The 27,220-nt window shown below is 41.9% G+C and overlaps 1 protein-coding gene across 3 annotated transcripts in view; it reads right to left on the bottom strand.

The window, feature by feature from the left end:
* The window catches only part of MED15 (mediator complex subunit 15), a 138,964-nt gene that overhangs the window by 57,269 nt on the left and 54,475 nt on the right, over positions 1 to 27,220 (bottom strand). For all 3 annotated transcript variants that reach the window (XM_053701979.1, XM_053701981.1, XM_053701980.1), the window contains one exon: positions 24,303 to 24,469. In XM_053701979.1, the coding sequence (XP_053557954.1) occupies positions 24,303 to 24,469 (167 nt within the window). The remainder of the gene's footprint in view (positions 1 to 24,302; positions 24,470 to 27,220) is intronic.

Below are 27,220 nucleotides of genomic sequence, written 5' to 3'. Positions count from 1 at the left end.
GGAAATGGCAAAGAGCCCAGCAAAGCTGGTCACATGATCCCTCCTAGGCTCCGCCTACCCCAGTCATTCGACCGACGTTAAGGAGGAATATTTGCATAGGAGAAACCATATGGTACCGTGGTGACTGTAGTTAAAGAAAATAAATTATCAGGCCTGATTAAAAAACCAGGGCGGGCCGTGGACCGGACACACCGTTGGAGAAAGAAATTTATCAGGTAAACATAAATTCTGTTTTCTCCAACATAGGTGTGTCCGGTCCACGGCGTCATCCTTACTTGTGGGAACCAATACCAAAGCTTTAGGACACGGATGAAGGGAGGGAGCAAATCAGGTCACCTAAATGGAAGGCACCACGGCTTGCAAAACCTTTCTCCCAAAAATAGCCTCAGAAGAAGCAAAAGTATCAAACTTGTAAAATTTGGTAAAAGTGTGCAGTGAAGACCAAGTCGCTGCCCTACATATCTGATCAACAGAAGCCTCGTTCTTGAAGGCCCATGTGGAAGCCACAGCCCTAGTGGAATGAGCTGTGATTCTTTCGGGAGGCTGCCGTCCGGCAGTCTCGTAAGCCAATCTGATGATGCTTTTAATCCAAAAAGAGAGAGAGGTAGAAGTTGCTTTTTGACCTCTCCTTTTACCTGAATAAACAACAAACAAGGAAGATGTTTGTCTAAAATCCTTTGTAGCATCTAAATAGAATTTTAGAGCGCGAACAACATCCAAATTGTGCAACAAACGTTCCTTCTTTGAAACTGGTTTCGGACACAGAGAAGGTACGATAATCTCCTGGTTAATGTTTTTGTTAGAAACAACCTTTGGAAGAAAACCAGGTTTAGTACGTAAAACCACCTTATCTGCATGGAACACCAGATAAGGAGGAGAACACTGCAGAGCAGATAATTCTGAAACTCTTCTAGCAGAAGAAATTGCAACTAAAAACAAAACTTTCCAAGATAATAACTTAATATCAACGGAATGTAAGGGTTCAAACGGAACCCCCTGAAGAACTGAAAGAACTAAATTGAGACTCCAAGGAGGAGTCAAAGGTTTGTAAACAGGCTTGATTCTAACCAGAGCCTGAACAAAGGCTTGAACATCTGGCACAGCTGCCAGCTTTTTGTGAAGTAACACCGACAAGGCAGAAATCTGTCCCTTCAGGGAACTTGCAGATAATCCTTTTTCCAATCCTTCTTGAAGGAAGGATAGAATCCTAGGAATCTTAACCTTGTCCCAAGGGAATCCTTTAGATTCACACCAACAGATATATTTTTTCCAAATTTTGTGGTAAATCTTTCTAGTTACAGGCTTTCTGGCCTGAACAAGAGTATCGATAACAGAATCTGAGAATCCTCGCTTCGATAAAATCAAGCGTTCAATCTCCAAGCAGTCAGCTGGAGTGAAACCAGATTCGGATGTTCGAACGGACCCTGAACAAGAAGGTCTCGTCTCAAAGGTAGCTTCCAAGGTGGAGCCGATGACATATTCACCAGATCTGCATACCAAGTCCTGCGTGGCCACGCAGGAGCTATCAAGATCACCGACGCCCTCTCCTGATTGATCCTGGCTACCAGCCTGGGGATGAGAGGAAATGGCGGGAACACATAAGCTAGTTTGAAGGTCCAAGGTGCAACTAGTGCATCCACTAGAGCCGCCTTGGGATCCCTGGATCTGGCCCCGTAGCAAGGAACTTTGAAGTTCTGACGAGAGGCCATCAGATCCATGTCTGGAATGCCCCACAGGTGAGTGACTTGGGCAAAGATTTCCGGATGGAGTTCCCACTCCCCCGGATGCAATGTCTGACGACTCAGAAAATCCGCTTCCCAATTTTCCACTCCTGGGATGTGGATAGCAGACAGGTGGCAGGAGTGAGACTCCGCCCATAGAATGATTTTGGTCACTTCTTCCATCGCTAGGGAACTCCTTGTTCCCCCCTGATGGTTGATGTACGCAACAGTTGTCATGTTGTCTGATTGAAACCGTATGAACTTGGTCCTCGCTAGCTGAGGCCAGGCCTTGAGAGTATTGAATATCGCTCTCAGTTCCAGAATATTTATCGGTAGAAGAGATTCTTCCCGAGACCAAAGACCCTGAGCTTTCAGGGGTCCCCAGACCGCGCCCCAGCCCATCAGACTGGCGTCGGTCGTGACAATGACCCACTCTGGTCTGCGGAATGTCATCCCTTGTGACAGGTTGTCCAGGGACAGCCACCAACGGAGTGAGTCTCTGGTCCTCTGATTTACTTGTATCTTCGGAGACAAGTCTGTATAGTCCCCATTCCACTGACTGAGCATGCACAGTTGTAATGGTCTTAGATGAATGCGCGCAAAAGGAACTATGTCCATTGCCGCTACCATCAGCCCGATCACCTCCATGCACTGAGCTATGGAAGGAAGAGGAACGGAATGAAGTATCCGACAAGAGTCTAGAAGTTTTGTTTTTCTGACCTCTGTCAGAAAAATCCTCATTTCTAAGGAGTCTATAATTGTTCCCAAGAAGGGAACCCTTGTTGACGGGGATAGAGAACTCTTTTCCACGTTCACTTTCCATCCGTGAGATCTGAGAAAGGCCAGGACGATGTCCGTGTGAGCCTTTGCTTGAGGAAGGGACGACGCTTGAATCAGAATGTCGTCCAAGTAAGGTACTACCGCAACGCCCCTTGGTCGTAGCACAGCTAGAAGGGACCCTAGTACCTTTGTGAAAATCCTTGGAGCAGTGGCTAATCCGAAAGGAAGCGCCACGAACTGGTAATGTTTGTCCAGGAATGCGAACCTTAGGAACCGATGATGTTCCTTGTGGATAGGAATATGTAGATACGCATCCTTTAAATCCACCGTGGTCATGAATTGACCTTCCTGGATGGAAGGAAGAATAGTTCGAATGGTTTCCATCTTGAACGATGGAACCTTGAGAAACTTGTTTAAGATCTTGAGATCTAAGATTGGTCTGAACGTTCCCTCTTTTTTGGGAACTATGAACAGATTGGAGTAGAACCCCATCCCTTGTTCTCTTAATGGAACTGGATGAATCACTCCCATTTTTAACAGGTCTTCTACACAATGTAAGAACGCCTGTCTTTTTATGTGGTCTGAAGACAACTGAGACCTGTGGAACCTCCCCCTTGGGGGAAGTCCCTTGAATTCCAGAAGATAACCTTGGGAGACTATTTCTAGCGCCCAAGGATCCAGAACATCTCTTGCCCAAGCCTGAGCGAAGAGAGAGAGTCTGCCCCCCACCAGATCCGGTCCCGGATCGGGGGCCAACATTTCATGCTGTCTTGGTAGCAGTGGCAGGTTTCTTGGCCTGCTTTCCCTTGTTCCAGCCTTGCATTGGTCTCCAAGCTGGCTTGGCTTGAGAAGTATTACCCTCTTGCTTAGAGGACGTAGCACTTTGGGCTGGTCCGTTTTTACGAAAGGGACGAAAATTAGGTCTATTTTTTGCCTTGAAAGGCCGATCCTGAGGAAGGGCGTGGCCCTTACCCCCAGTGATATCAGAGATAATCTCTTTCAAGTCAGGGCCAAACAGCGTTTTCCCCTTGAAAGGAATGTTAAGTAGCTTGTTCTTGGAAGACGCATCAGCCGACCAAGATTTCAACCAAAGCGCTCTGCGCGCCACAATAGCAAACCCAGAATTCTTAGCCGCTAACCTAGCCAATTGCAAAGTGGCGTCTAGGGTGAAAGAATTAGCCAATTTGAGAGCATTGATTCTGTCCATAATCTCCTCATAAGGAGGAGAATCACTATCGAGCGTCTTTATCAGCTCATCGAACCAGAAACATGCGGCTGTAGCGACAGGGACAATGCATGAAATTGGTTGTAGAAGGTAACCCTGCTGAACAAACATCTTTTTAAGCAAACCTTCTAATTTTTTATCCATAGGATCTTTGAAAGCACAACTATCCTCTATGAGTATAGTGGTGCGTTTGTTTAAAGTGGAAACCGCTCCCTCGACCTTGGGGACTGTCTGCCATAAGTCCTTTCTGGGGTCGACCATAGGAAACAATTTTTTAAATATGGGGGGAGGGACGAAAGGAATACCGGGCCTTTCCCATTCTTTATTAACAATGTCCGCCACCCGCTTGGGTATAGGAAAAGCTTCTGGGAGCCCCGGCACCTCTAGGAACTTGTCCATTTTACATAGTTTCTCTGGGATGACCAACTTTTCACAATCATCCAGAGTGGATAATACCTCCTTAAGCAGAATGCGGAGATGTTCCAACTTAAATTTAAATGCAATCACATCAGGTTCAGCCTGTTGAGAAATGTTCCCTGAATCAGTAATTTCTCCCTCAGACAAAACCTCCCTGGCCCCATCAGACTGGGTTAGGGGCCCTTCAGAGATATTAATATCAGCGTCGTCATGCTCTTCAGTATCTAAAACAGAGCAGCCACGCTTACGCTGACAAGGGTTCATTTTGGCTAAAAAGTTTTTGACAGAATTATCCATTACAGCCGTTAATTGTTGCATAGTAAGGAGTATTGGCGCGCTAGATGTACTAGGGGCCTCCTGAGTGGGCAAGACTCGTGTAGACGAAGGAGGGAATGATGCAGTACCATGCTTACTCCCCTCACTTGAGGAATCATCTTGGGCATCATTGTCATTATCACATAAATCACATTTATTTAAATGAATAGGAATTCTGGCTTCCCCACATTCAGAACACAGTCTATCTGGTAGTTCAGACATGTTAAACAGGCATAAACTTGATAACAAAGTACAAAAACGTTTTAAAATAAAACCGTTACTGTCACTTTAAATTTTAAACTGAACACACTTTATTACTGCAATTGCGAAAAAACATGAAGGAATTGTTCAAAATTCACCAAATTTTCACCACAGTGTCTTAAAGCCTTAAAAGTATTGCACACCAAATTTGGAAGCTTTAACCCTTAAAATAACGGAACCGGAGCCGTTTTAAACTTTAACCCCTTTACAGTCCCTGGTATCTGCTTTGCTGAGACCCAACCAAGCCCAAAGGGGAAAACGATACCAAATGACGCCTTCAGAAAGTCTTTTCTAAGTATCAGAGCTCCTCTCACATGCGACTGCATGCCATGCCTCTCAAAAACAAGTGCGCCACACCGGCGCGAAAATGAGGCTCTGCTTAAGCTTTGGGAAAGCCCCTAAGGAATAAGGTGTCTAATACAGTGCCTGCCGATATTATTATATCAAAAATACCCAGATAAAATGATTCCTCAAGGCTAAATATGTGTTAATAATGAATCGATTTAGCCCAGAAACAGTCTACAGTCTTAATAAGCCCTTGTGAAGCCCTTATTTATGATCGTAATAAACATGGCTTACCGGATCCCATAGGGAAAATGACAGCTTCCAGCATTACATCGTCTTGTTAGAATGTGTCATACCTCAAGCAGCAAGAGACTGCACACTGTTCCCCCAACTGAAGTTAATTGCTCTCAACAGTCCTGTGTGGAACAGCCATGGATTTCAGTTACGGTTGCTAAAATCATTTTCCTCATACAAACAGAAATCTTCATCTCTTTTCTGTTTCTGAGTAAATAGTACATACCAGCACTATTTCAAAATAACAAACTCTTGATTGAATAATAAAAACTACAGTTAAACACTAAAAAACTCTAAGCCATCTCCGTGGAGATGTTGCCTGTACAACGGCAAAGAGAATGACTGGGGTAGGCGGAGCCTAGGAGGGATCATGTGACCAGCTTTGCTGGGCTCTTTGCCATTTCCTGTTGGGGAAGAGAATATCCCACAAGTAAGGATGACGCCGTGGACCGGACACACCTATGTTGGAGAAAACAAAATTTATAGACTAGAAAAAATGAGCAAGGAAGGCCAAGTCGTCACCTTACAGATCTGTTCTACAAAAACCTATTTCTTGAAGGCCCAAGACGAAAACACCGCCCTAGTGGAGTGAGCAGTAATTCGATCAGGAGGCTCCTGAGCCCTATGACTAACACTTTTCAACTACAGAGAAAGAGAAGTGGCGGAAACTTTCTGGCCTTTATGACTATCCAGAAAACCAAACCATCCAGAGACAAAAGACTTTTGTAGCCTGTAAATAAATCTAAGAGCCCGCACATTATCTAAGTTGTGCATTAGACATTCTTTATGAGAAAAAGGATTAGAACAGGAAGGAACAACCAGTTCTTGATTAAAATCTCTGTCCGACACAACCTTAGGAAGAAAACCCAAACTAGGAATGAAGAACTGCCTTTTCTGCCAGAAATAAGAGATAAGGAAAACCAAACTGCAAGCTGAGAGTACTGAAACCCTCCGAGCAGAATAAACTTAAACTTTCCAAGATAACAACAAAATATCTATGGAAAGCCTAGACTCAAACAGAGCCTGAAGAAAAGCTTTAAGAACAAAAAGTTAAGACTCCAAGGGAACAACTAACTCAGACACAGTCCTGATTCAAACCAGGACCTGATAAAAGGATAGGACATCCGGCACATCCGCCAGACGCTGAGTAGCCAAATAGAAAAGAGACGAAACCTACTCTTGAGGGTACCAACAGATAACCCCTACTCAATACCCACCTGGAGAAAAGATAAGAGCCATCGGATCCTGCCACATCTTATAGAATATTTCTAGTGATAGGCTTACGATTCTGAATCGGTCTCAATAACAGATTCCAAAAACCCATGTTTAGCTAAAACCAAGCAAACAATCTCCAAGCAGTCAGCCTCAGAGAAACGATATTTGGATGAAGGAAGCACCCCTGAAATAGAAGATCCTTCCTCAGTGGAAGTTTTCACAGAAGTAGAGATGGCATATCTACTAGATCTACCTACCATATCATGCGAGGTCACGCAGGAGCTAGGAGAAAAGCAATGCTCTCTCCTACTTGATCCGAACAATGACTCGCGGAAGAAGAGCAAACAGAGAGGGAGGATACGCTAACCCGAATTTCCAAGGAACTGCCAGAGCATCTAATAGAAAAAAACAAATGTGTAAGAACACAAGAGGGCGCTAATGTGTCTAATAACAACCGTGGAGCAAATAAGCAAAATCATCTCATATTACATATAATATAATATGTAATAATATGAGATGATTAGCCTCTATTGCTAAACCTGTTACCTGCTTAGTTTCCCGCCAACAACAGCTTGAGCAAGGTGCTCATTACCATACTGCCGTGAAGTTCCAAGAAGTTTGTTGGTGTATAGTTGCTGCGAGGAGAACGCTGCCTGTGAGAGAGCAAGCTGGTTGGCTCAGATAACCAGTCCGTGTCCACAAGCACATTGGTGTGCTCAGCCAAAGTGTGAGTACCCTGGATTAGAGTGTGCTGCATGTGTGGGGTCTTTGAGCTGTTGATACACACAATGGTCGTTCCTTTCTATTTGTAATCTTTACAGATCATTCGATTAACATCGGAAGAGAGGATTATTTCCGCGGCGATTTGGAGACCGAATTCACCAATTTGAATTTGTTGTGGACTCCTGGTGACCCAATAGACTATTTGTGATAATTTGGACTATCTCACTATGCAATTTTATTAATGAGATGCCACTCTCTATTATTATTATTAATTTACCTTCCTATTGCACTTAGTTTCTAGTATTTATCTATTTCATTTTTTATTTTTGCTTATTTGCTCCACGGTTGTTATTAGACACATTAGCGCCCTCTTGTGTTCTTACACATTTGTTTTTTTCTAGCTTGATACACATTGCGTTTATGATATTTGTGTTGAGAGGTGCTGCTTCATAACTTAATATCTTTAGGGATATTTAACATGTTCACACACATTATTATTATTATTATCGGTTATTTGTAGAGCGCCAACAGATTCCGCAGCGCTATAAACAAAGGGGGAGTACAACAAAACAATTATAGGGTAGAGGGCCCTGCCAAGAGTTGCACTGTTGTAGTCAGCTCTTAAGAAGGTGATCTACAAACAGCTGGACTTTTAGGCTTACATGCTAAGAGGGTTCAGGGGATTGCATTGGAGGAGAGGAACTGGTATTAGGAAAGGTTAGCGTAGGTTGTATGCGTCCCTGAACAGTAGAGTCTTTAAGGAGCACTTGAAGCTTTTAAAACTAGAAGAGAGTCTTGTGGAGCGAGGCAGAGAGTTCCACAAGATGGGAGCCAGTCTGGAGAAGTCCTGTAAACGGGAGTGTGATGAGGTGACAAGAGAGGAGGAGAGTAGGAGGTCATGAGCAGAGCGAAGGGGACGGGAGGGAGAGTATCTGGAGACAAGGTCTGAGATGTAGGGGGGAGCAGTGCAGTTGAGGGCTTTGTATGTAAGAGTGAGAGTTTTGTGTTTGATCCTAGAGGCAAGAGGAAGCCAGTGAAGGGAATGGCAGAGAGGCGCAGCAGATGAAGAGCGACGTGTAAGGAAGATGAGTCTGGCAGATACACATATACATAATTAGGTATGTCTAAGTAATATATCACAGATTACTGTTCAATAGGAGTAATTAATTCATATATTATCCTCACTGGGATATATATTACAACACTTGGTGTTTATTATTTTTTTGTAATAAGTATTTGAAGTTTTAGGTATATTCTTATTCTGTACTATATTATTAGCGCCCTCTAGTGATTGATTCACAAACTATCTTAGAGCATCTAATAGAGAGGCTAGAGGATCTTTTGACCTCAACCCGAACTTGGAAACTTGATGTTCTGACGCGACCCCATCAGAACCCATTCTGGTACCCCCATTTAGTAGATAAGCTGGAGAGCACTTCCGGATGGAGTTCCCACTCCCCGTAATGGGAAGTCTGTCTGCTCAGAATCCGCTTCCCAGTTATCCACTCCAGAAATGTGGATGGCCGAAAGACAGTAACTGTGAGCAACCGCCCACAGAAAAAAACTGAACACATCCGTCATGACTAAGGAACTCTGAGTTCCTCCCTGGAGGTTGATGAAGCCACAGGAGCTATGTTGTCTTACTGGAACCCGAAAACTGGGCTAAAGTCAACTGAGGCCAAACATCAGAGCATTGTAAATCACTCTCAACTCCAAATGTGAAGGGGAGAACAGACATCTCCCAGGACCATAGTCCCTGCGCCTTCAATGAAACCCAGGCTCCCCCCCAGCCTAGCTGGCCGCAGAAAAAGTCTCCGGAGCATGTGACCTGAGACCGATCCCAGATAGACCCATCATAGAAAAAGACCATTGTGGACTAAACTAGATTCTCTGAGACAATCCAGACAATCCCCATTCCACCGTCAAAGCATGCACAACTGCAGAGCTCTCAAACAGTATCGAGCAAGGGAATGATGACCATAGAAGACACCATCAAAACAATCCAATCACCTCCATACACAGAGCCACTGATTGTCGAACAGTAGACTGAAGAGAAAGGCAAGAGGAAGGATCTTGGCTCTTCTGACCTCCGTCAGACAGAGTTTAATTGATAAGGAAAAATTATAGTCCCTAAGCACCCTACCCTTGTAGCTGGAACAAGGGAACTTCTTTTCCAGCTCCACTGCCATTTGTGGAACTAAGAAGACAACAAAAACCTCCGAATGAGATCTTGCTTGTAGAAAGACACCAATAGGACATCCAGGAGGGACACCCCTGCAATCTCAGAATCTAATTGCAGCCCAGAATGAGAAAACACTGGGATCTGTGGCAAAATCATTGTTGACCCACCGCTAAAAAAAAAAACTTGGCTGGAAGGTCAATATAGACTGACCCTCTTGCACCAAGGAAGAAAGGAGAAAATAATCTCCATCTGTAAGAACGGGTACTCTGAGAAACTTGGTTAGACATTTACTGTCCAAATAGGACTAAAAGTTACCTCCTTTTTATATGAAAAAGGAACTAAACCCCTGTTCCAAAACTAGAACAGGTACAATTACTCCCATGGTGGAAGATCCTAAAAACATTTCAAGAATGCCTCCTGGGAGGAAGAGGTTGAATTCCAGTTCTTCACCCTGGAATACTATATCTACAGTCCTTTAGGGATCCAGGGCATCCTGTATCCAGGCATGATAAAAACGTATAGAAACTGCCCCCCACAGGGCCCAATCCTCGCTCGGGGGCAAACACTACATGCTGAATGAGAGATAGCTGCGGATTTCCATAATTACTTCCCCCTGATCCAAGACTGACGGGGTATCCAAGAGGACTTGAACTGCTCCAGATTGGAAGACAAAGGGGAAGACTTCCTGAAGTTACAAAGGAAGCAACATAATAAAAGATTGGCCTAACGGCCCTTCTGATCTGAATCTCCTCATGGAGTCTTCCAAATGGAATCAGACAAGGCGTCGCACCAAAGAGATGATGCACGTGTCCATAAAGGCTTCCATCCTTAAAAGAGCATCTACCCTTTCTATGGGTTGAAGATCTCTAACTAGACTAGTAATGACCCCTAATACTTTAAGCATCATGTGCCATGAAATTTAAAAAAAGACAGCTTATTACTGACAGGAGAAGGGGAGAAAATTCTCTTAGCACAGACAAAATCTTTACAGATTAATCCTAGTATATATTACATTTACTAGACTCTGAGGATTGACAGGGGAGCCGAGTTCTATCTAGAAGCCTAATAATACACAAAGGAGTCCAGGTTTGATTCTGAAGAGAACTACTTCAGTGCCAAATGAAGGAATTATACTTTCTAAACTACAGGATTTTTATTGTAACATTAAGGGATTGAAAAAACAGATAAAATGTTGAAATCTGTATCGCCTTCTAAAGACCACCAGATTATTGAAAGGTACCCCAGACCTTGTCCTCTGGGCCTATTAGCATGATTAACATTGTCAGCCTGCAAAATTTCAGCTTTAAAATGTTTCCTAGCGGCATTTCTACAGTAAAGTAGCTTAACATAATAAAAACCGCAGCTCCTAGTAAAACAAGCATTGTATCTTCGGCAAGCAAACTCTGTTCTGACAGAGAACCAAGAGGAAGGCGTGTCCCTGTTCAGACACATCGTTCCGTTCGGAAATAAAAATAGCCCTTATTCGCCATGCAGACAGAAGATGAGGGCGGGAACAAATGTTCTCCACAAAAATAGCTGCGCGTTTCTAGTCTATTAAAAATTTCAGCATCCCATAAGAAACCTAAGCGTTTCAAGAACCTCTAGGACAGTAAAAACCAGAAAGTGCCGTAACACATATTAAAGGCGATTTTGAACAGTACTCTCCACCCTTATAGATACGATGCTTAAGATAGGAGCCGGATGCCAAAAGGAATAAAGTCCGAAATTAAACCGGAACATTAAATAAATCTGAGCCTCCAGAGCCGTTGCACACAGTAAAAACCACACTGTATCTGTCCCACAAAGTCCGGAATTAAACCGGAACAATTTGAGCCTCTCCAAAAGATTGACCGTCCCCAGTGCCTGCACACACTGCCTACTAAAATCCTATTAACCCCACATAGGATTATTAGTGCTTAACGTCTCAAAAACAGACATAACTGATAAAGTGCCATATTCTCCATAAGAAAATAAAACTAGGCACTTATCTTAAGATCAATCTGCCCAGCAGCAGGGCAGCTCACATGGTATGAGAGGTCATCTCCCTCACATGGACCCTTGGTAAAATTAGGAAACACTGAATAATCCTAACCAGGCATTGAAGAAGGCACGGGAACAACTATTTGGGAGGTGCAGTGAAGATTATACCCCACAAGTTCCCAATTGCTTAAAAGCCACCATTGCTCTACTGAAGAGACCGACATGGGCTATGGCTAAACCCCAGGAAGGAGCAGAACAAATTTGCTCTGCTTCAAAATAATAAAATCTTGATTGAAGAATCTTCTTTCAGACACCTAAACTTTACCACCTCCTTGCATTTAACGTATGCAAAGAGAATGACTGGGGTTTGTGGGAAGGGAAGTGATACTTAACAGCTCTGCTGTGGTGCTCTTTGCCTCCTCGTTCTGGCCAGGAGTGATATTCCCAACAGTAATTGATGACGATCCGTGGACTCACTGTGTCATTAGAAAGAAATGGCAATTATCTGTAGCTATATCCACCAGGGAGGAGTTGAGGAACAGGGGCCTTAACAGAGCTTGTACTATCTAGATATCTTAAAATCAACTCTGACTGCCAAACCTATTAAATGAATCATATCAAAGTAGAACAGTCACAGTTATCAACTACAATTCCAATGGTGATGACAAGACCCAACAGCTTTAAAGGGATAGTAAACACCAAAAATGTTATTGTTTAAAAAGATAATCCCTTTATTTACCATTCCCCAGTTTTGCATAACCAACACTGTTATAGAAATATACTTTTTACCTTGTATCTAAGCTTCTGCTGACTGCCTCCTTATCTCAGATCTTTTGACAGACTTACATTTCAGGAAATTAGTGCTGACTCTTAAATAACTCCACATGCATTAGAAAAAACATAATTTATGTAAGAACTGATAAATTCATTTCTTTCATATTGGCAAGAGTCCATGAGCTAGTGACATATGGGATATACAATCCTACCAGGAGGGGCAAAGTTTCCCAAACCTCAAAATGCCTATAAATACACCCCTCACCACACCCACAATTCAGTTTAACGAATAGCCAAGCAGTGGGGCGATAAAGAAAAGGAGTAGAAAGCATCAACAAAGGAAATTTGGAAAAAATTGTGTGCTTTATACAAAAAATCATAACCACCATAAAAAGGGTGGGCCTCATGGACTCTTGCCAATATGAAAGAAATGAATTTATCAGGTAAGTTCTTACATAAATTATGTTTTATTTCATGTAATTGGCAAGAGTCCATGAGCTAGTGACATATGGGATATCAATACCCAAGATGTGGATCTCCACTCAAGAGTAACTAGAGAGGGAGGGAATAAAATAAAAACAGCCATAATCTGCTGAAAAAAATTAATCCACAACCCAAAAATATAAGTTTATTTAATTTGAAAGAAAAAAAATTAAATCAAAAGCAGAATAATCAAACTGAAACAGCTGCCTGAAGAACTTTTCTACCAAAAACTGCTTCCGAAGAAGCAAATACATCAAAACAGTAGAATTTAGTAAATGTACGCAAAGAGGACCAAGTTGCCGCTTTGCAAATCTGATCAACTGAAGCTTCATTCTTAAAAGCCCACGAAGTGGAGACTGATCTAGTAGAATGAGCTGTAATTCTCTGAGGCGGGGCCTGACCAGACTCAAAATAAGCTTGATGAATCAAAAGTTTCAACCAAGAAGCCAAGGAAATAGCAGAAGCCTTCTGACCTTTCCTAGGACCAGAAAATAAAACAAATAGACTGGAAGTCTTCCTGAAATCTTTAGTAGCTTCCACATAATATTTCAAAGCTCTTACCACATCCAAAGAATGTAAGGATCTCTCCAAAGAATTCTTAAGATTAGGACATAAAGAAGGGACAACAATTTCTCTACTAATGTTGTTAGAATTCACAACCTTAGGTAAAAATTAAAAAGAAGTCCGCAAAACTGCCTTATCCTGATGAAAAAATCAGAAAAGGAGACTCACAAAAAAGAGCAGATAACTCAGAAACTCTTCTAGCACAAGAGATGGCCAAAAGGAACAACACTTTCCAAGAAAGTAGTTTAATGTCCAAAAAATGCATAGGTTCAAATGGAAGAACCTGTAAAGCTGTCAGAACCAAATTAAGACTCCAAGGAGGAGAAATTGATTAAATAACAGGCTTAATAAGAACTAAAGCCTGTACAAAACAGTGTATATCGGGAAGTATAGCAATCTTTCTGTGAAATAAAACAGAAAGAGCGGAGATTTGTCCTTTCAAGGAACTTGCAGACAAACCCTTGTCCAAACCGTCCTGAAGAAACTGTAAAATTCTAGGAATTCTAAAAGAATGCCAAGATAATTTATGAGAAGTACACCATGAAATGTAAGTCTTCCAAACTCTAAAATAAATCTTTCTAGAAACAGATTTACGAGCTTGTAACATAGTATTAATCACTGAGTCAGAGAAACCTCTATGACTTAGTACTAAGCGTTCAATTTCCATACCTTCAAATTTAATGATTTGAGATCCTGATGGAAAAACGGACCTTGAGATAGTAGGTCTGGCCGAACAGAAGTGGCCAAGGCGGCAACTGGACATCCGAACCAGATCCGCATACCAAAACCTGTGTGGCCATGCTGGAGCCACCAGCAACACAAATTATTGTTCCATGATGATTTTGGAGATCACTCTTGGAAGGAGAACTAGAGGCGGGAAAATGTAAGCAGGTTGATAACACCAAGGAAGTGTCAGCGCATCCACTGCTTCCGCCTGAACATCCCTGGACCTGGACAGGTATCTGGGAAGTTTCTTGTTTAGATGAGAGGCCATGAGATCTCTCTCTGGAAGACCCCACAACTGAACAATCTGAGAAAACACATCTGGATGGAGAGACCACTCCCCTGGATGTAAAGTCTGGCGGCTGAGATAATCTGCCTCACAATTGTCTACACCTGGGATAAGCACCGCAGAAATTAGACAAGAGCTGGATTCCGCCCAACCAAGTATCCAAGATACTTCTTTCATAGCTTGGGGACTGTGAGTCCCACCCTGAAGATTGACATATGCCACTGTTGTGATATTGTCTGTCTGAAAACAAATGAACGGTTCTCTCTTTAGCAGAGGCCAAAACTGAAGAATTCTGAGAATTGCACGGAGTTCTAAAATATTTATTGGAAATCTCGCCTCTTGAGATTTCCAAAACCCTTGTGCTGTCAGAGATCACCAAACAGCTCCCCAACCTGAAAGACTCGCATCTGTTGTGATCACAGTCCAGGTTGGCGAACAAAAGAAGCCTCTTAAACTAAACAATGGTGATCTATCCACCATGTCAGAGAGTGTCGTACATTGATTCAGCATACAAAGCTGTAGAGGTCTCATGTGAAAACGAGCAAAGGGGATCACGTCCGATGCTGCAGTCATGAGACCTAAAACTTCCATGCACATAGCCACTGAAGAGAATGACTGAGACTGAAGGAGCCGGCATGCTGCAACCAATTTTAAACGTCTCTTGTCTGTTAGAGACAGAGTCATGGACACTGAATCTATCTGGAAGACTAAAAAGGTGACCCTTGTCTGAGGAATCAAGAAACTTTTGTTAAATTGATCCTCCAACCAGGTTTCCAAGAAACAACACTAGTTGATTTGTGTGAGATTCTGCAGTACGCAAAGACTGAGCTAGTACCAAGATATCGTCCAAATAAGGAAACACCGCAATACCCTGTTCTCTGATTACAGAGAGTAGAGCACCCAGAACCTTTGAAAAGATTAGTTGTTGCTAGGCCAAATGGAAGAGCAACAAATTGGTAATGCTTGTTTAGAAAAGAGAATCTCAGAAACTGATAATGTTCTGGATGAATCGGAATATGAAGGTATGCATCCTGCAAGTCTATTGTGGACATATAATGTCCTTGCTGAACAAAAGGCAGAATAGTCCTTATAGTCACCATCTTGAAAGTTGGTACTCTTACATAACGATTCAAAATTTTCAGATCCAGAGCTGGTCTGAATAAATTTTCCTTCTTTGGTACAATGAATAGATTTGAATAAAACCCCAAACTTTGTTCCTGAGGAGGAACTGGCATGATTACCCCTGAAGACTCCAGGTCTGAAACACACTTCAGGAAAGCCTGAGCTTTTACTGGATTTACTGGGATACGTGAGAGAAAAATCTTCTCACAGGAGGTCTTACTCTGAATCCTATTCAATACCCTTGAGAGATAATGCTCTGAATCCATTGATTTTGGACAGATTTTATCCAAATATCTTTGAAAAACCTTAATTTGCCCCCTACCAGCTGAGCTGGAATGAGGGCCGCACCTTCATGCGGACTTAGGGGCAGACTTTGGTTTCCTAAATGGCTTGGATTTATTCCAAATTGAGGAAGGCTTCCAATTGGAAGATTGAGTTTTTGTTCCTTATTCTGACGAAAGGAACGAAAATGGTTAGAAGCCTTAGATTTACCCTTAGGTTTTTAATCCTGAGGCAGAAAAACTCCTTTTCCCCCAGTGACAGTTGAAATAATAGAATCCAACTGAGAACCAAATAAATTATTACCTTGGAAAGAAAGAGATAGTAATCTAGATTTAGATGTCATATCAGCATTCCAAGATTTAAGCCACAAAGCTCTTCTAGCTAAAATAGCTAAAGACATGGATCTAACATCAATTTTGATAATATCAAACATTGCAGCACAAATAAAATGATTAGCATATTGCAATAGGCAAATAATGCTAGATAAGTCAGAATCCAATTCCTGTTGCGCTAAATTCTCCAACCAGAAGGTTGATGTAGCCGCAACATCAGCCAAAGAAATTGCAGGTCTGAGAAGATGACCTGAATATAAATAGGCCTTCCTTAGATAAGATTCAAGCTTCCTATCTAAAGGATCCTTAAAGGTAGTACTATCTTCCATAGGAATAGTGGTACGTTTAGCAAGAGTAGAAATAGCCCCATTAACTTTGGGGATTTTTTCCCAAAACTCTATAGATTTTGCTGGTAAAGGATACATTTTTTTAAACCTTGAAGAAGGAATAAAAGAAGTACCTGGCTTATTCCATTCCCTAGAAATCATATCAGAAATAGCCTCAGGAATAGGAAAAACCCCTGGAGAAACCACAGGAGGCTTAAAAACAGCATTTAAACGTTTATTAGACTGAACGTCAAAAGGACTGGTTACCTCAATATCCAAAATAATTAACACTTCTTTTAATAAAAAACGCATATACTCTATTTTAAATAGATAAGTAGATTTGTCAGTGTCAATGTCTGAGGAAGGATCTTCTGTATCAGATAGATCCTCATCAGAAGAGGATAAATTATGCTGTTGCTCATTTGAAATTTCATCAACTAAATTAGAAATTTTATAAGACCTTTTACGTTTATTAGAAGGTGGAAATGCAGACAAAGCCTTCAAAATAGAATCAGAAACAAATTCTTTAAAATTTACAGGTATATCATGCACATTAGAAGTTGAAGGAACTACAACTGGCAATGTGCTATTACTGATGGATACACTAACTGCATGTAAAAGTTTATCATGACAACTATTACAAATGACATTCGGCGAAATAACTTCAACAATTTTACAACAAATGCACTTTGCGTCAGACATATTTTTCCGCGCCCAAAAAAATTTGGCGCCAAGAATGACGTAATAAAGTTTAGCATTTGACGCACCCACGGGCCTAATGCCGCCCGCAATTTGCAAGAAGTAGTCAATTGAAAAAAAGACTAAACCCCAGGTAAGAAAAAAATGTCTTTAAAAAGATGTTTATATTACCCAAATATGAAACTGACAGTCTGCAGAAGGAAATACATGAACCTGACTCATGGCAAATATAAGTACAATACATATATTTAGAACTTTATATAAATGCATAAAGTGCCAAACCATAGCTGAGGTGTCTTAAGTAATAAAAAACATACTTACCAAAAGACACCCATCCACATATAGCAGATAGCCAAACCAGTACAGAAACAGTTATCAGTAGAGGTAATGGAAAATTGAGAGTATATCGTCGATCTGAAAAGGGAGGTAGGAGATGAATCTCTACGACCGATAACAGAGAACCCATGAAATAGACCCCCGTTAGGGAAATCATCGTATTCAATAAATGATACTCCCTTCACGTCCCTCTGACATTCGCTGGACTCTGAGAGGAATCGGGCTTCAACAATGCCGAGAAGCGCATATCAACGTAGAAATCTTAACACAAACTTACTTCACCTCCTCCATAGGAGGCAAAGTTTGTAAAACTGAATTGTGGGTGTGGTGAGTGGTGTATTTATAGGCATTTTGAGGTTTGGGAAACTTTGCCCCTCCTGGTAGGATTGTATATCTAATATGTCACTAGCTCATGTACTCTTGCCAATTACATGAAATAAATGTTATTTATATGAAACACATGAACTAATGCCCTCTAGCTGTGAAAAACTGTCAAATGCATTCAGGTAAGAGGCGGCCTTCAAGGGCTTAAAAATTAGCATATGAGCCTACCTAGGTATAGCTTTCAACTAAGAATACCAAGAGAACAAAGCAAATTTGATAAAAGTAAATTAGAAAGAAAACTTATGCTTACCTGCTTTTTTGACACGATGAGTCCACGGATCATCTTAATTACTAATGGGATATTCACCTCCTGGTCAGCAGGAGGCGGCAAAGAGCACCACAGCAAAGCTGTTAAATATCACCTCCCTTCACTCCCAACCCAGTCATTCCACCAAAGTCAAGAAGAGAAAGGAAGCAATAAAGGTGCAGAGGTGTCTGAAGTTTATAAACCCAACAACCTGTCTCTTATAAAAACAGGGCGGGCCATGGACTCATCGTGTCAAAAAAGAAATACTTTTTCACGTAAGCATAAAAATTTTCTTTTTAATGACACGATGAGTCCACGGATCATCTTAATTACTAATGGGAATCAATACCCAAGCTAGAGTACACAGATGATACGGGAGGGACAAGACAGGGAACCTAAACGGAAGACACCACTGTTTGAAGAACCCTTCTCCCAAAAGCGGCCTCAGCCGAGGCAAAAGAGAGAAACTTATAAAATTTTGAAAAAGTATGAAGCGAGGACCAAGTTGCAGCTTTGCAAATCTGTAACACCGAAGCTTCATTCTTGAATGCCCATGAGGAAGCAACAGTCTTTGTGGAATGAGTCGTACCTCTCTCTGGAGGCTGCTGTCCAGCAGTCTCGTATGCAAAACTAATAATACTCAGCCAAAAAGAAAGAGAAGTAGCCGTAGCTTTCTGTCCCTTACGTTTTCCAGATAAAACTACAAACAATGCAGAAGACTGACAAAAATCCTTAGTCGCCTGCAGGGAAAACTTTAAGGCACGAACCACATCCAAGTCATGCAAGATACGTTCCTTCTGAAAAGTAGAATTGGGACACAAGGAAGGAATAGCAATCTGCTGATTAATGTTCCGGGCAGAAATAACCTTAGGAAGAAATCCTAAATTAGTACGTAAAACTACCTTATCAGAATGAAAAATAAGGTAAGAGAACTCATACTGAAATGCCGAGAGCTCTGCGATTAGAAGAAATATCAACCAAAAATAAAACTTCCCAAGATAACATTTTAATATCTAAGGAATGCATAGGATCAAACGGAGCCCCTTGAAAACCGTAAGAACTAAGTTCAAACTCCACGGAGGAGTAACTGGCTTGAACACAGCATTGAATTTTGAACACGGCATGATAAAATGATTGTACATCTGGAGCATCTGCCAGACGATTGTGAAACAAAATAGATAAGGCAGATATTTGTGGATAACAAGATAACTTGTGGATAATCCTTCTCCAAACCCTCTTGGAGAAAAAAAAAAAAATTCTACGAATCCAAACTCTACTCCATGAGTAGCCCTTGGACTCACACCAATACAGATATGAACGCCATATTATATGGTAAATCCTTCTAGTTACAGGCTTACGAGCCTAAATCATGGTCACAATGACCAATTCAGAAAAGCCCCGCTTGGATAAAAAAAAGCATTCAATCTCCAAAAAATGTAATTCAGAGAAACTTGATTTGGGTGAAGTCTCCAAGGTTGCAGAGACGACATTTCCACCAGATCTGCATACCAAATAATGCAAGGCCAAGCCGGTGCAATGAGGATCACCAATGTCCTCTCCTGTTTAATTCGCGCATAACCCGAGGAAGAGGAGCAAACGGAGGAAATGGGTATGCTAGACTGAAGGTCCAAGGAACCGCCAAGGCATCTATCATTTCCGCCTTGGGGTCCCTGGACCTCGAACCGTATCTCGGGAGCTTGGCATTCTGCCAAGATGCCATGAGATCTAAATCCGGCTGACCCCATTTAAGAATCAGACTGGAAAACACTTCCGGATGGAGTTCCCACTCCCCCGAATGAAAGGTCTGTCTGCTCAGGAAGTCTGTCTCCCAGTTGTCCACCCCTGGGATGTGGATCGCCGGCAGGCAGCAAAAATGGGCCTCCGTCCACTGAATTATTTTGGTTACCTCCGTCATCGCTAAGGAACTCTTCGTTCCTTCCTGATGATTGGCGTAAGCCACTGAGGTTATGATGTTCGACTGGGACCTGATAAACTGAACCGAGGCTAACTAGGGCCAGGCGAGCATTGAAAATCGCTCTCAGCTCCAGAATGTTTATAGGTAGAACAGACTCTGACTGAGTCCAAACTCCCTGAGCCTTTAGGGAGCCCCAGACAGCTCCCCATCCTAGAAGGCTGGCGTCTGTTGACACAATCACCCAAGATGGTCTGCGAAAGCATGTTCTCTGGGAGAGATGATCCCGAGACAACCACCATTGAAGAGAATCCCTTGTCTCCTGCTCCAGAAGTATTCGAGGAGACAAATCCGCATAACTTCCATTCCATTGCCTGAGCAAACTTAATTGCAGAGGTCTGAGGTGGAACCAAGCAAACGGGATGATGTCGCCACCATCAGCCCGATTACCTCCATGCACTGAGTCACTGATGGCCTAGGAGTGGGCTGAAGGACTAGACAAGTATCGAAATCTTTGATTTTCTGACTTTCGTCGGAAAAATCTTCATTGATAGGGAATCTAGTATGGTTCCCAAGAAAACTTCCCTCGAATTTGGGATTAGGGAACTCTTTTCCAAATTTATCTTCCACCCATGAAATCGCAGGAAGGATAGCACTAAGTCTGTGTGGAAACTTGCTTGTTGTAAGGATGGTGCCTGGACTAGGATGGTGTCCAGATAAGGCGCCACTGCCGATAATCTTGAAGCAGTAACCTGTCCCTGGGAGGAAAGTCTTGAAACTCTAATTTGTATCCCTGGGACCCAATGTACACAACCCAGGGATCATGATCACAAAACCAAACCTGATTCTGCTTGGTAGGAGTAGTAAAAGGATTTCCCTAGAAATCTCAAAATGAACGAAATTATCTCTTATTTCCTTTTTACTATTCTGTATTAAAGGAGCCTACTAACTCAAAGGCCATTCTCCTATCCCTGCAAGAGGGGAGTCTGTCCAATAGAAACAGACAACGTATCAAACCAGTACGCCGCCGCACTGGAAACAGTAGCCAAACCAACCGCAGGTTGACAATGTAAACCCTCTAACTTCTAACCATAGGGTCCTTCACCAGCATAGAGTCCTGAAGGAACTACTATCCTCCATGCTAAAAGTATCTCCCTTGGCTAACGTGGAAATTTTCATTCCCCCTGGGTATCACCTTCTCTTCAAGAGTAGGAGAAAAAGGGGAAACTATATAGCCCTATCTGGTACAGGAATACTTCCACCATGAAGGGCACATCACAATATTAGAATAACCTACTGGTGTCGGAGTCACCCAGAGTAGCTAAAACCGTCTTGAGTAGCAAATGGAGACAATTCAAGCTAAAACAGAAGGAAAACAAGCTCATAATCAGATAAAGGTATTACCTCATCCAAGACTGAGAATTCCTTATCTGATACTACCGAAATATCTTCCTCCTTCAGTTATAGGGAAGAAACATTCGGAATAGTTATAACTGAGTCAATCACACTATTCTGAGTGAATATGACCTTGTACATTTTACCCCACAGCAAGGAAAAAACAGACAATGTATTAAATGCAAGGTAACTCCAGGTGGAGTGTGAGAGGAAACGCAGGGCACTGCATGTGGGCTATAAAATTTTTGGGAAACCTTAGGAGAATTTGTGGCATATCTTGACCATTGTCAATAAGCTCCTAAGCAGCATGCGCCTTAGGAGTAGGCTCAGAACAAGTCTATCTTTATCAATTAAAGATCTCTCAATAAATGAGAAATAGAAGTGGATTGGTAGTACCACATTGGCATCCAAGCCTAAAACAAGAGATCCCTAGCAAGGCCTCTTAGTCCATCCTGAGTCACAAAGGATGAATTACACAAATAAACAGTTGGAATTCTTTAACAAAAATTAACACATATAAACGTTACTGTCTCTTTAAATTTTAAAAAGTAACTTTTTATTTTTATGTGCAGAAGTAAGCTAAATTAGCACGCAAACAATGCAGAAACTATCTACACCTCAACTTAATCTTGCTGAGGTGTCATCTGGCCATCAGAAACGTAATACATTCCAAACTTAGTTTATCTTCTTAAAAACGTACTTAAAGTAAACGTTACTTCTTTGTTCACAGAAATCGCGATGACGTTAAAAAAGCGATGTCTTGCGCAGCAACTCCAGATGGAGTTTGCGAGGAACTGCAGGGCACTGCATTTGCGTTAAAACATTTTATGGACACCTTCCTTAATCTGACTTAACCCCTTAATGACCACAATGTACTCTGTATGTCACTGGTCGTTAAGGGTTTTTTCAGGACATAATAGCACAAGTCTAGCAAGAACACACTATTAATCCACTCCCTCCAGCAGGCTTTGTGGAATAGAGCAGTCTCAACGCTGGTGGCAAGACCGCGCTATAAAACAATCAAGTCCCAAAAAAAGGCCAGTGACATACAGGGTACGTCGCTGGTCCTTAAGGGGTTAAATATGGAAGAATAATTAAATACAGTCTTAACCTTTTGTTACTAAAAATTAACATATAACAAACGTTACTGTCTCTTTAAATGTTAAAGTGTAACTTCTTTATTCTTATGAGGTCAGAAATGGCTGAATATGTACGTGAGGAACTCGAGAACTGCTAAACCCCTTCTACACTTTAGCTTGACCCAGCTGAGGTGTCAGACAGTCTCTCTACTCGAGTCCTAACTTTGCTATAGCGTTGTCTTAAATGCAAGCACTTAGATAAATTCCTCCATTCCTTCCGATAACCGGAAGTGTTAGGAAGGAAGTGCTTTCAGCTAAGCGCAAATACTATGTTAGGAAGGAGGAGTGCAACTACGTTGGCGCCCTTTACAAGCTCCGCCCCAGGTGGGCGTTTCAATAGCCATCTCCCAGTCGCCATTGTTTAATTAGAGCCACCGGGAGCAAAAGAAGAGATTGATTTTAGATTTGAACAGCTTCAGTTTAAAAGCTGCTTAGTCCACTGTTACCACTCACGGAAAAAAACCTCACACTGTGTCAAACAGCCCATCGGAGTCTAAATAAAACATCTCAATATGTGATCTCCCAGTCGCCATTGCTTAAGTACAGCCACCGGGAGCAAGAGAACCGACTGAACAGCTTCAATTTAAACAGCTGCTTAGTCAAAAGTTCAAATCTCAATATAAGATCTCCATATAAAATCTTGCGGTCGGCTATTATAGATATGAGACCGCCGGGAGATGAGTCACATGTCGCATTCAGCCCCAGTGCCTGCATCCTAACTGCCATAATGTTCCCTAAACACTAGGAGAATCTGAGTAACCCTTTAATAAGAGCCCAAGTTCAATGAGGTCTGAATAAAAATAATAAAGTGCCCAAACATTTTCAGAGTTCCTCTACCCTCAGAAATAAAGCCAGCACTTACCTCATCTTCTGCCTGGTAGCAAGGCAGTTCCCAGGTTCGAGAGGTCCTCTCCATCCCATGGACCTGTAAATAAACGAAAGTCCTGATAAAATCCCTCAGTTTTTAAGAGTTAGGGCAGTATCAGTATATGGGAGGCGCAGTAAGAATTATGTCCAACAAGTCCCCATTGCTCTAAAGCCACCACTGCTCTACTGAAGAGACTGAAATGGACTACGGCTACACCCTAGAACAAAGCAGTACAATCTTGCACCACTTTAAAAATAATAAACTCTTAATTGAAGAATCTTTTTCTAACACCTCACTTTACCACTTCCTATCATTAACGTAGGCAAAGAGAATGACTGGGTTGGGAGTGAAGGGAGGTGATATTTAACAGATTTGCTGTGGTGCTCTTTGCCACCTCCTGCTGACCAGAAGGTGAATATCCCATTAGTAATTAAGATGATCCGTGGACTCATTGTGTCATTAAAAAGAAAAGTTGTTAAAAATTGCATGCCCTATCTGAATCGTGAAAGTTTAATTTGGACTTTACTATCCCTTTAAACTACCAGTTGTATTTATTTCTAGCACAGAAAAACTAGTATGTCCCTTACCTTTTGTAACTTTTCTCTAAAAGGTCAAAAGCCTGTCTTCATAAATAATGATGTCCAACGTGTTGGTGTGCTAAGCCAAATGTTTGTAGAATTACATGTTGGCTTAGCACATTGAATGTGATTTAGCAGCTCACAGAAAGGCTCTTCACAGAATAAAGGGTTCTCATATTATGGAAAATTATCTCTTAATTTACCACATATCCAAAAGAAGGTACAACCTGAGCTGCAGGAGTATAGGAAGTGATATTGTTATGAGGAGGAGCAACATATAAACATAACTAATAAAAAAGGGACACACTATAACAAACAGTTTTGATAACCAGCGTTTCTGGGAATAACGTACAAATATAGGACAGTGCTTTATTTTTAAAGGCAAAAAAAATAAAAAATTAATATCGAGAAAGATTGGTAATGCCTGAATTTCATGGTATATTTTACTCACCTAGTTTGCATATAAGGTGCACTGTCCCATTGTTACTGCAGTGAGAGGGATCCAGATTGACCAGGAATTTGGCATGAAGCTTTGCAACCTCTCCTTGTAAAACATTTGGAATATTCTGCTTCTCATCTTCTTCAAATTTTCTTTTACGTGGAGTGATCATCTGAGCTCTGAAAGAAAGTATATTTGGTTATTACCAACTCTCAACTGGGCATGAACATAGCTTAGTTTTAAGGAGATTGCTGTATGGAATTTCATGCATGATGTGTTTTAATATATTACATTTACCCTTTTTATTATTATTTTTTAATGTAGGCTGTGTGTGACACAACCACTGAGAGAATGTACTGCTAGTGCTTCTCACTCTCTCCCCATAAAACAGGGAGCACTTAAAAGGGACAGTCTACACCAGAATATTTATTGTTTTAAAAGATAGATAATCCCTTTATTACCCATTCCCCAGTTGTGCATAACAAACAGTTATATAAATACACTTTGTATCTCTGTGATTACCTTGTATCTAACCCTCTGCAAACTGCCTCTCATTTCAGTTCTGTTAACAGACATCCATTTTAGCCAATCAGAGCTGGCTCCCTGGAACTCCACGTGCGTGAGCACAGTGTTATCTATATGAAGCACAAACTAACTCCCTCTAGTGGTAAAAAAAAAAAAAACTGTCAAAATGCCCTGAGCTAAAAGGCGGCCTTTAAGGGCTTAGAAAAGAAAATTAATGCTTACCTGATAAATGTATTTCTTTGACACGATGAGTCCATGGATCATCTTAATTACTATTGGGGAATACCACTCCTGCCCTGCAGGAGGCGGCAAAGAGCACCACAGCAAAGCTTTTAAATATCACCTCCCTTCCCTCCCAACCCAGTCATTCGACCAAAGTAAAGGAGAGAAAGGAAGGTGCAGAGGTCTCTGAAGTTTATAATAACCAACAACCTGTCTATCAAAAACAGGGCGGGCCGTGGACTCATTGTGTCAAAAAAGAAATAAATTTATCAGGTAAGCATCAATTTTCTTTTCTTTTTAATGACACGATTAGTCTACAGATCATCTTAATTACTATTGGGAATCAATACCCAAGCTAGAGTACACAGATGATACGGGAGGGACAAGACAGGAAACCTAAACGGAAGGCACCACTGCTTGAAGAACCATTCTCCCAAAAGCGGCCTCAGCCGAGGCAAAAGTGTCAAATTTGTAGAATTTTTAAAAAGTGTGAAGAGAGGACCAAGTTGCAGCCTTGCAAATATGTTCTACAGAAGCTTCATTTTTGAATACCCATGAGGAAGCAACAGCCCTCATGGAATGAGCGGTAACTCTCTCTGGAGGCTGCTGTCCAGCAGTCTCATATGCAAAACGTATGATACTCTTCAGCCAAAAAGAAAGAGAAGTAGCCGTAGCTTTCTGGCCCTTACGTTTTCCCGAGAAAACCACAAACAAAGCAGAAGACTGACGAAAATCCTTAGTCGCCTGCAGGTAAAATTTTAAGGCACAGACCACGTCAAAATTGTACAGAAGTGATTCCTTCTGAGAAGTAGGATTAAGACACAAGGAAGGAACAACAATCTCCTGATTAATGTTCCGATCAGAAACAACTTTAGGAAGAAATCCTAATTTAGTACGTAAAACTACATTATCTGAATGAAATATAAGGTAAGGGGACTTGTACTGCAATGCAGAGAGCTCTGACACTCTGCGAGAAGAAATAACAAGAAATAAAACTTTCCAAGATAACTTAATATCTAAGGAATGCATAGACTCAAACGGAGCCCCTTGAAGATCTTTGAGAACCAAATTAAGACTCCATGGAGGAGTAACTGGATTAAACACAGGCCTGATCCTGATCAAGGCCTGACAAAAGGATTGCACATCTGGAACATCTGCCAGACGTTTGTTTAACAAAATAGATAAGGCAGAAATTTGACCTTTTAGGAACTCGTCGATAATCCTCTCTCCAAACCCTCTCTTGGAGAAAGGACAAAATTCTAGGAATCCTAACTCTACTCCAGGAGTAGCCCTTGGATTCGCACCTATAAAGATATTTACGCCATATCTTATGGTAAATCTTTCTAGTTACAGGTTTACGAGCCTGAATCGTGGTCTCTATGACCGATTTTGAAAAGCCCCACTTGGATAAAATTAAGCGTTCAATCTCCAAGCAGTCAGCTTCAGAGAAACTAGATTTGGGTGAAGGAAGGGCCCTTGAAGTAGAAGGTCCTTCCTCAACGTAAGTCTCCAAGGTGGCAGAGATGACATGTCCACCAGATCCGCATACCAAATCCTGCGAGGCCAAGCTGGTGCAATGAGGATCACCGAGGCCCTCTCCTGCTTGATTCGAGCAATGACCCGAGGAGGAAGAGCAAACGGAGGAAATAGGTATGATAGACTGAAGGTCCAAGGTGCCGCCAGGGCATCAGTACCGCCTGAGGGTCCCTGTACCTCGACCCGTACCTCAGAAGCTTGGCATTCTGCCGAGATGCCATAAGATCTAATTCCGGCTGACCCCATTTGAGGATCAGGCAGGAAAACACTTCAGGATGGAGTTCCCACTCCCCCGGATGAAAGGTCTGCCTGCTCAGAAAGTCTGCCTCCCAGTTGTCCATTCCTGGGATGTGGATCGTCGACAGACCACAAGAGTGGGTTTCCGCCCACTGAATTATTTTGGTTACCTCTGTCATTGCTAAGGAACTCCTCGTTCCTCCCTGATGATTGATGTAAGCCACTGAAGTTAATTTGTCCGATTGGAAACTGATTAACTGGACAGAGGCTAACTGGGGGCAGGCCAGAAGAGCATTGAAGATTGCTCTCAGCTCCAGAATGTTTATAGGTAGAACAGACTCTGACTGAGTCCAAACTCCTTGAGCCTTTAGGGATCCCCAGACTGCTCCCCATCCTAAAAGGCTGGTGTC

This window comes from Bombina bombina, chromosome 2 (genome assembly GCF_027579735.1).
Source record: "Bombina bombina isolate aBomBom1 chromosome 2, aBomBom1.pri, whole genome shotgun sequence".
NCBI lineage: Eukaryota > Metazoa > Chordata > Amphibia > Anura > Bombinatoridae > Bombina > Bombina bombina.
This window is presented reverse-complemented; position numbering and strand designations above follow the sequence as displayed.